At 38.7% G+C, this 10,486-nt stretch overlaps 1 protein-coding gene and 1 pseudogene across 1 annotated transcript; both read right to left on the reverse strand.

Moving 5' to 3' along the window:
• Nucleotides 1–119: 119 nt before the first annotated feature.
• On the reverse strand, nt 120–2,320 carry LOC128529229 (immunoglobulin kappa light chain-like). Its single transcript, XM_053502629.1, has 4 exons — nt 2,162–2,320; nt 1,583–1,873; nt 1,273–1,311; nt 120–834 (listed from the first exon to the last, which is right to left on the reverse strand). The coding sequence occupies exons 1-4, from the start codon at nt 2,211–2,213 to the stop codon at nt 506–508; spliced, it is 711 nt and encodes a 236-aa protein (XP_053358604.1). The 5' UTR covers nt 2,214–2,320; the 3' UTR covers nt 120–505.
• A 1,167-nt stretch (nt 2,321–3,487) lies between these two features.
• LOC128529412 (immunoglobulin lambda-1 light chain-like) lies at nt 3,488–5,943 on the reverse strand (annotated as a pseudogene).
• Nucleotides 5,944–10,486: the final 4,543 nt, after the last annotated feature.

A 10,486-nucleotide genomic window follows, 5' to 3' on the forward strand; every position in this document is an offset into this window, starting at 1 on the left:
ATTAGACCTGATTACATTCTGTCAAATTCAAAGACAAATCATTTAAATTAACTTTTTTCTTAACATCATTTTTGCAGGAACAGCTGTTTTGCTGTTGGATTCTTTATTGAATTATTAAATTTTTTTTGCATTCTTGGTTAATTCTCTGTCTAAAACAATCACTCTCCTTCTTCACTTATTCATGCATTGATGAGCAACCATATGCAAATCAGATTTCATGAGAAACACTGAAACTGAAACGCCTGTTTCTAAGTCGATGCATCCCAGGGGTACATAAGTGAAAAAAAGGAATAAACTCTGCAAAAGTTCTTTCGTTATGGTTTTATTTGAAAATTTTAGATGCTTTTTTTACTATCATAATAGCGTTAAACACATAAGCAGGAAAAAACAAAACAGTCGCAATAGTCATTACACAATAACAGAAGCAATTGTTTTAATAGAAAAAACACACTCATTACTAAAGACAGAGTTGTTCAATGAGGTGCATTTTATATTTCCTTGCACTCTACATGCACTGGTCCAGGCTGGTGCTCTGGCTCAGCGGTGTGGAAAGCGCCGGGTGACTCAGACGGCACGTGTAGGTTTTCCCAGAGCTCCAGCGCTGATTACTGAGCTTCAGAACGCTGGTCTTGGAGAACTTGCCGTCGGCCTGGTGCTTAGACGGAGCCGTCTGCACCTCATCGCCCGTCACGCTGCTGCTGTCCTCAGACCAGGACACGCTAACACTGTCAGGGTAAAAACCCTCAGCCACACACACCACATTGATATCACCCTCAGAGAGCGGAGCACCAGAGGGGGAGAGCAGGAGCAGGGACGGAGGAGACGAGGGACGAGCTGCGGAGGAGAAGGACATTTTGGAAAGGGTTGGTGAAGTTTTAAAACGCAGGAGTCATAAAAATCAGGTCGCTTATTTTTACACAAAGTCATATTTTAATGTAAAAAAAATAATAATAATTAAAGAAAAAATGAAAGAAATAAAAAAAAGGTTTATTTTTAAGAGTTTATTTTTTATAAAAGAGTTTATTTTTTATAAAATAATAGCAAAAAAATTATTTTGCTATTAAAAAAAATTGTGTACATGTATATATTAACTGAATGTATTTAAATACTAATAGGTTATCATTCATTATTCATTAATGATAATTAATGACATTAGTCATTAAATTTCATTTGGCTACAAACCAATCCATTTTCCACCAACTACATCTGTAATTGAGAAAAATAACACTAATCCCATTTATTCAGTAATTATGTGAAGAGATTATTACTCACCGATCCTTAACTCGGTCCCTAGGCCGATGCTGCCGTGGCACGGTGGAACAGCGCTGTACAAAAACTACATCTGTACAGCCCCCTGCTCCTGCTTAGACTCAGCTCCTCATTAATCCCAATACAGGAGCTCAAACTGACACATCAGGAGGAGTTTCATACATGTGATGTGAGAAACCGTTAGAACTTGTTTTTTTAGGATTTCACAATTGGTGTAGAGCTCCAGGATTGAATGGTGTGAATCTTCAGGATGACTGAAAGTCTCAGGAGGTTTTTGTACGAGGGTCTCATTGAACCGAAGCACTGTGATGGTTGTCGCAAATGATGCATCCACAGTAATACACAGCTTCATCCTGATCTTCAACGCGAGCGATGTTCAGGTACTCGTCTAATCCGTTGTCTGTATATGAGAATCTGCTGGACAGCCCACTGGCTCTGGTGCTATCCGCTAGTAAGAACGTTGGGGTATCTCCAGCTTTCTGTTGGTACCATGAAATGACCCAGTTTCGTGTATTACTATCCCTTCTGCAGAGAATCTGTACATCTTGTCCCACATTGATATTCATGATCTTCTCCTGGGTCAGATGCACTATGGCCTCAAACCCTGGGGGGGGGGAGAAAGAAGCCAAAATTTAAGCATTTAAGCATATGATCTTAAATTTTCTTAAATGGGATTTCCTATTAGACCAATGCAATGCAATAATTTTTTTTTAATAACTTACTTTTTTATGTATATATTTTTATACAATGTAAACATGACTTATGCAATTTATGCCGTGAAAGCACTTTTCACACACTTTTATTTGGACCCTCAATTATTGACCAAACGCACTGTAGGGCATGAGGTCTACACTGAACCTTTTTTTTCGGCATTAAATTAAAAATGTCTTACCTGAGAGAGAGAGCAGGAGTCCAGCGAGAGCGGTGGTGCTCAGGATCTTCATGATTACAGGTGAAGGTGATCAGAGAGCAGAGACGAATCAGTGACTTATGATGACTAAAGAGGAGTTATACCTTTATATACTGATGCTTATAAAGAGAGGCAGCTCTGGTCTTACACTTTCACTACATTACTACTTATTCAAATTTGCATAAAGATCTCGAAGAGGGTGGGGCTAATAATTGAAGCAATTGCTGGCATATCATTAATGGTTGGGATATTCCAGCTTGTTTCAAAAGACATACAAAATAAGCATAAATGCATGAAAATATGATGCAATCTTTGATAAATAAGGACGGTAGTCTTGGAAATAAGCTTGGTTTCAGAAGTGCACTTTGAGAACCCTTATTGCTGAAAGCAGAACTCTATTATTAGAGTGAATTTGCATGCACTTTCTGTTCTCACTTGTGTTGCTGACTTTTTCCACAACTGTGGTTTGATTCAGTGAACCTTACCATACATTAGACTACATTTGATATAGACTAACTGACTTGATGGTGGGAAATGCATAACGTGATAATGTGAGCATAAATGCTTTCCCAAACGTGCATGATAAAGACAATAGTTGAGAGGAAATACTGTCAGGTCAATGAGTAGCTTTGCACATCACTGCACAAATAAAGATTGTTTTCTGCATAATATCTGATACAGCATCAGATATCCAATCATCAATGCTATGCCAGCATATTACTCCTTTTGAACAGTTCCAAAATAATACTTAATCAGATATTAAGGATTTATTAGGTCTCATGGTGTGAATGATGGAGTGATCAAAAGATGGAAAATATTTTTGATTAATAAGAACAAAGCACAGGTCAAACCCTGTACGTTCTTATAACTGATGTATAGTACAGCGTAGTATTGAACATATACAGTAGTTGTTGGATATACTTGTTGTTATGTAGGCTACACCTCACAGTATCTGAAACATTGTTGTCATGGTTACATGACCAGGTGAAACAGAGTATAAAATGTACTGTATATATAGTAATTTATGGGTGTATGTTTATATAAAACAACTAAATATTATAAAAGTTAGAGTATCCTAAAGTGTTTTATTCCTTTTTTAGCAATGCAAACATTAGCATTCACCATTCAGTCATAAGATTATATTGTGTAGGTTCCTCTTGTGCAACTGGTGGAACCAAGAGGTTGCTGGTGGTTAGAAGTTACTATCATGGCTAGTATTAACGTTGTTTTTTGGGAGGGGGTGATTTGTGCTGCATTGGATTTCCTGTCGGATCGGAGTAGACGGGCCGGACTTTGGTCCCGTGAGCATTGGGTGCCCATGATACTGTCACTAATTTACTGGTATATAATTAGCTGCTGTTAGAGAAAACGAATCAACAGTTCCTGATTAATCAGAATCAGTAATTCCGAACCTGTCATGTTTCCATTATGCTAAGGGAAGGAATTCATAATGATGTGCAACTTGACATTAAAAGAGGGATCATAAGAAAGCTTTATTAGGTTTGCTCTTAGCCTGATATTGTTGTTCTTTACAAACAAACTCAATAGGTAGGAGATGAAGCAGATATCACCATTAACATCGGCAGGCCACAGGTTAATGTTCACAGCATAACTTTATTATCCAGATCTCAAGCAAGCTTCTACAGAACAAACACAATTCTCAAATGCGTATTCATTCATGCTTATTGTATTTCATCCCTCTACATGCACTGGTCCAGGCTGGTGCTCTGGCTCAGCGGTGTGGAAAGCGCCGGGTGACTCAGACGGCACGTGTAGGTTTTCCCAGAGCTCCAGCGCTGATTACTGAGCTTCAGAACGCTGGTCTTGGAGAACTTGCCGTCGGCCTGGTGCTTAGACGGAGCCGTCTGCACCTCATCGCCCGTCACGCTGCTGCTGTCCTCAGACCAGGACACGCTAACACTGTCAGGGTAAAAAACCCTAAGCCGCACACACCACATTGATATCACCCTCAGAGAGCGGAGCACCAGAGGGGGAGAGCAGGAGCAGGGACGGAGGAGACGAGGGACGACCAGATATCACTAGGGGATAAAAAATTAAAGTGATTTATACTGAAATGCCGCACCATCAATTTAAAAATGTCTAAAAAAAAAACTTTTATTAAACTTTCCTTCTTTCTTTTGGAAATTTATCCGGTACTTACTACCTGATACTAAATAGTCTACAAAGATCAAAATCAGTTATGATCAAAACTAAAACATTTTGGCAGATAGAATTAAAATAATATAAGAAATAATGATAAGACATATATAGTCAAATACAACTGCTTTTTAATAATACTAATTAATCATTCTTTTAATTAGTATTAATTTAATACTAATTAAATACTATTAATTAAGTATGCCTAACAATGTATTTTAATGCTTTATTATTTATTTGCACATTATAATTTTACTGGATCCTACCTAATAATTACATTTCCTTCTGTTTATTCACCTACAGTGATGTTTTTCCCCTAATAGTTAGCTCTGTTTGAATTTTTTGTACATCTATTCGTGAAAAAAATAATTTTAGCAATTATTAAAAATGTCTGTAACGATGAATGAAGTCCTAAAAAAGTAGAACATAGAATCTTTAACATTTAGATTTTTTTTATTACAACAATAATGAACTATTCATACTGTAAAAAATGTAATCTGCTTAATTAAAAAAAAGATCTTTTTTTGCAATAATGTACTTAATCATTCATGCTGACAAAGTTATCAGTGTAATAAAGATGTAATAAATAAAAGAATGATTTTTTTTTTCTTTACTTACAGAGGTTGGTGCCTTGGCCGAACACAGAGGCACACGGTGTTAGAGCTCAGCACAAAAACCTCAGCGCTGTAGTCCTGATCCACTGCTGATGCTGAACAGGGAATAAACAGCAACAAGAGAGCAGAAAGATTAGCAGATTTAAATCTTTTTATTCTGTAATTATTCATATTAGAAGGATGGGTGACATTTTTTTTTATAAAGGCTGTATTTACAATTTCTCATACAGTCGGTCTGCTAGTAATGTGTTGTAATGTAGTGTCAGTGCTTTATGTGCAACTTTGTGAATTATGGGAGAATAATAACTGAATTATATACTGCTCATGGCTTTGAAACTGTTAAACTAGATTTCTTGCATTGCTCTGAAACTCCACCTAATTCTCTTCAGTGGACGTGTTGCAGGAGGTTTCTGTACGACGTCCCCACTGGACTGTAACACTGTGCTCCTCCACACCCAATACAAGCGCAGTAATACATGGCTTCATCTTCAGCTCTCACTGAGTCAATGTTCAGATAATCCTGGTTGCCCGAGTCAGTGTACGTGAACCTGTCAGCTAAACCACTCGCTCTTATGTCATTGCGGAGCAGAAACTGAGGAGGACCACCAGCCTTCTGTTGGTACCATGAAATGTAATGTTCATCATCTTCTGCAGTGCAGAGTATCGACACCTTGTCACCTGTTTTTCCCGACTTGGACTTCTCTTGACTCAAATTATACGCCGTCAAACCTGAGAGACACGAGAGCGACATGCAGATTACACCACAGCTGGACTTATGAGTATACTGGATGAGTATTACTTAGCAAACTATGAAATAGTGATCAACTCATCATGGGGGGTCATTCCATCACCACTTTGTTGATTACTTTCCCCACCCCGCAGGCCCACAGGTGTTTTATAGGCGTACTCTTACCAGTCAGCGTGAGCAGGAGTCCAGTGACAGACACAGCGTTCAGGAGCATCATGTCTTCAGTTGCGGAGACGATCAGAGAAGATCTGAGTGCGTTTAGTTACACCGGCCTTTTATAAAACAAAAAAAACACAGCAGCCTGGAGAGAGAGAGAGAGAGAGAAAGAGAGAGAGAGAGAGAGAGAAAAGCAGAAGCAGGTGGTGGGAGTGTGTTTCAGTTCCTCATCTTTTTTTAATCTCAGTGCCGTTTCTCAGTATAGCTAAAGAAGGGGAGAAGCCCCAGAGCTCTGCACACCTGCAAGGGCCAAAAGCAACCCCCTCACGCTCTCCTACACACACACACACACACACACACACACAGGAAGTAACCATGCATGAAAGTTTGTTTTGCATAATGTTGCATAAACATCTTATCATCTATTTTGTTGCTCTGCGTAATATACACGGTGTATCATGTTCGCATATTATTTGAGTGCATCCAAAAAAAAGGTTGTGGTGTGTACGTGCGTGTGTGTGTGTGGCCGGGGGAATGGTCAGTAACACAAACACAGTGCATGGAAAAAAAGATGTTGTTTGTGTTTTATGGCACACCTACAAGTGTGGGACGTACACGCAAAACACCCATACAGTTCTTTCCATGTTTTGCAAGTGTTCACCTCCTTTTTTTTTTGTTCCTTAAGATGCTTTAGGTGTCTGGGCTCTTCCATAAGCAGGTAAGGTGATGACATACTTTAAACACACAAATGCTATTCAGATGATGCTAATTATTATTATTACACACACACACACACACACACACACAGGCATTCATTTCATAAAGATCTCATGCTTTGTCTGAATTCTGAAGACATCCAAAACCCTAGTTACTGACACTGGAGAATACTTCCAAATGCTTCAAACCCAGATAAATAAATAATATTCAGTCATCTTAGCTTTGGCTTCATTTAGAATTAATACATGTACTTACTTTTTTTTTCAATCTCACATGATTGTCATATAAAAGACTAAAAATAGAACACACTGTGGCATGCTGTCCTTTAAATCCCCAGTAGAGGGCAGCCTTGCCTTTTGTCTTGTACGTAATATCTTTATCAACCAGCAGATGGCAGTGTTGTTTAAATAAAATGTTTGTCTCTCTAGAGCTCAAAAGCATAAATTATGTTGCATACAATATTTGTAATGTAATATTTTTAGATTAGAATTATATGTACAATCCAAGTTCAAAAGTTTGTGCACCCTTAGGGTACATTAAATAAAATATATTTTTTTAAGGTTTAAAGAACTTTCTCACACACTGTCTATTAGTGAATAGACACACTACATTATCCGTCCAAAATTTTGTGCACCCCGAACAATCGTATGCATTCATGATTACTCAGGATGTCTTTGCATTACTGTTTCCCTTTACTGGCATTATGAGGCCTGAACCTGTCCCAGGAAAAAAGTGTGTTTAAAGACAAAGTGTGTTTAAGTCCTGAACCTCAATCTCACTAAACACCTTTGGGTTAAACTGGACCTGGAGCCTCTTTGACATCCTGATATCAGTGATGGAGCTCATTAAACTTTTGTTTAGGCCGAAACAAGGTGTTAAAGTAAATTCCACAGAGATCCTATACATTATTTACAGCGGTGAGAAAGCTGCATAATCCCAGCACAGTAGTGTAACTGATACTGGTTCAAGTGTAATGCTAACCTCTAACCCCGCACGTTATCACTCACATTTTCCTCTTAAGTCCAGATGCTTGGCTAGAGGTAGAGATAAGAAGTTGTTTATGATGGAATCTGTAATATTATTTCTTCTGTAAGGCAGTAAAAGCACGGTGCCAAGGATCATTCATGGGGGGAAAAACAGTCAGATAAGGTTGAAGATTATAAAGATCTGCCTTGTCATGGTAGTAAATGTATACTGTACTGTTTATAAATGTAATGATGCTGAGTTGCCAGTTCGTCTGAGACTAAAGAGCCAAGTTCATTAATAAAACCGCTCTGCACCAGTCGTCTCAGATGATTGGGGGGGGGGGGGGGATCATGGTCAGGTGGTTTTGTTCCGTCTTCCTTTTCATGCACACCTTCTATACAACTGGTGATGTGAATCATGTAGAGTATGCGAGAGGGAAAAAGTAACCGACAGTTTTGGTACAAACCTGCAATTTAACTTCGCCACTATTAGGGCTGCACAATTCGAATAAAATAAAAATCATGCTGCGATTATTTTGTATCACATTACAAATTTTTTAAGTGTAAATCACTTCCTGTTTATATGTAATTAATCGTCGCTGCCTTTTGAGATCAAATACGGCCTAGAGACTTAGAGCTCGAGATGGGGCCAATCTGTCGCACACACTCACACTTTCCTCATCCAAACGCTACGGGCGAATAGGGAATGACAACTAGTCCAATTTGCATGTCTTTAGAACGTGGGAGGAAACCAGAATACCCGGAGAAAAACCCACCAAGCACAGGGAGACCTGAGGTGGGAATCGAACCTGGACCCTGGAGGTGCGAGGCGACAGCAACATTTTAAATGTGACTGATAATGTCCTGAGAACCAAACTCAGGACGTACAGTAAGGCAAAAAAGTATTTAGTCAGCCACCAATTGTGCAAGTTCTCCCACTTAAACAGATGAGAGAGGCCGGTAATTTTTGTCATAGGTACACCTCAACTATAGGAGACAAAAAAATAAAAGAAATCCAGAAAAACACATTGTATGATTTTTAAAGACTTTATTTGCAAATTATGGTGGAAAATAAGTATTTGGTCACCTACAAGCAAGCAAGATTTCTGGTTCTCACTGACCTGTAACTTCTTCTTTAAAAGGCTCCTCAGTCCTTCACTCATTACTTGTATTGATCGCATCTGTTATCAGTATAAAAGACACCTGTCCACAACCTCAGACAGTCACACTCCAAACTTCACTATGGCCAAAGAGTCGTCAAAGGACACCAGAAACAAAATCGTAGACCTGCACCAGGCTGGGAAGAAATCAACTGTGGGAGGAATTATTAGAAAATGGAAGACATACAAGACCACTGATGATCTCCCTCGATCTGGGGCTCCACACAAGATCTTACCCCAAAATGATCACAAGAACTGTGAGCAAAAATCCCAGAACCACACGAGGGGACCTAGTGAATGACCTGCAGAGAGCTGGGACCAAAGGAACAAAGGCTACCATCAGTAACACACTGCTCCGCCAGGGACTCAAATCCTGCAGTGCCAGACGTGTCCAGGCCCGTCTGAAGTTTGCTAGAGAGCATTTGGATGATCCAGAAGAGGATTGGGAGAATGTCATATGGTCAGATGAAACCAAAATAGATCTTTGTGTTTGAAAGAATACTGAGTTGAATCCAAAGAACACCATACCTACTGTGAAGCATGGGGGTGGAAACATCATGCTTTGGTGCTGTTATTCTGTAAAGGGACCAGGACGACTGATCCGTGTAAAGAAAAAAATGAATGGGGCCATGTATCGTGAGATTTTGAGTGAAAACCTCCTTCCATCAGCAAGGGCATTGAAGATGAAACAGCCCCAAAACATCACTGCTCTAGAGGAGATCTGCATGGAGGAACGGGGCAAAATACCAGCAACAGTGAGTGAAAACCTTGTGAAGACTTACAGAAAATGTTTGACCTCTGTCATTGCCCACAAAGGGTATATAACAAAGTATTAAGATGAAATTTTGTCATTGACCAAATACTTATTTTTCACCATAATTTGCAAAAATATATAAAAAAAAAAACTTTACAATGTGATTTTATGTTTTTTTCTTTTCCTATTTTATCTCTCATAGTTGAGGTATACCTAAGATTACAGACCTCTCTCATCTTTTTAAGGGGGAGAACTTGCAAAATTGGTGGCTGACTAAATACAGTTACCCCACTGTATCTTTATATCTCATCCATGAATATCTCTTCAAGCAATAGATTTATAAATATCATAAAACACAATGCATGATTGCCTTTATTCCTTACAGCATTATGATTGTAATATCATTGTTTTAGTTTATAATGTGTTTTTTCATGCATTTTTATCAAATTATTTGTTGATGCATTTTCTATATCCCTTATCCTGTACAAGGTTGTAAGAAGACTGGAAGCCTATCCTGATAAACTTCGGGCACAAGGCAGGGTACACCCTGAACGTGCCCAAGGGTGCCAATCCATGGCAGGGCACACAACGGCTCAATCCTGAATTTTTTACATCACAGATTAAGTATGGATTGAATTGATGTGCAAAAAGCCTACAAAAGGGAACACCTGATTGGAATTGAATTAAAATTGATTTAAACCCCAGCACTAAGGTTAAACATTGATATGAGGTCCATGTTAATTATAACTATTACAAGGTTAACAATTGATCAAACCTAATAGTTTATCGGTTTAGTTGTTTCTAACATTTCTTTTCTCCTAAGATCACATATCCTTACTTCACCTGCAAAGTGCTCCAGTAACTTGGCGCCAAAAAGATGTAGCTTAGATCAAGGGCATACAAACTTGGCATGCTTTTATCTATAAAAATATACCGCAGCATGAAGATCTTCCTCTGCACTAACGTAGTAATTGATTTATCTCCTGGAAGGGCTTTATTATCCAGGGCAGGCTTGTCATAGATCTGGAGTCTGTGC

The sequence above is a fragment of the Clarias gariepinus genome, chromosome 8, assembly GCF_024256425.1.
Source record: "Clarias gariepinus isolate MV-2021 ecotype Netherlands chromosome 8, CGAR_prim_01v2, whole genome shotgun sequence".
NCBI lineage: Eukaryota > Metazoa > Chordata > Actinopteri > Siluriformes > Clariidae > Clarias > Clarias gariepinus.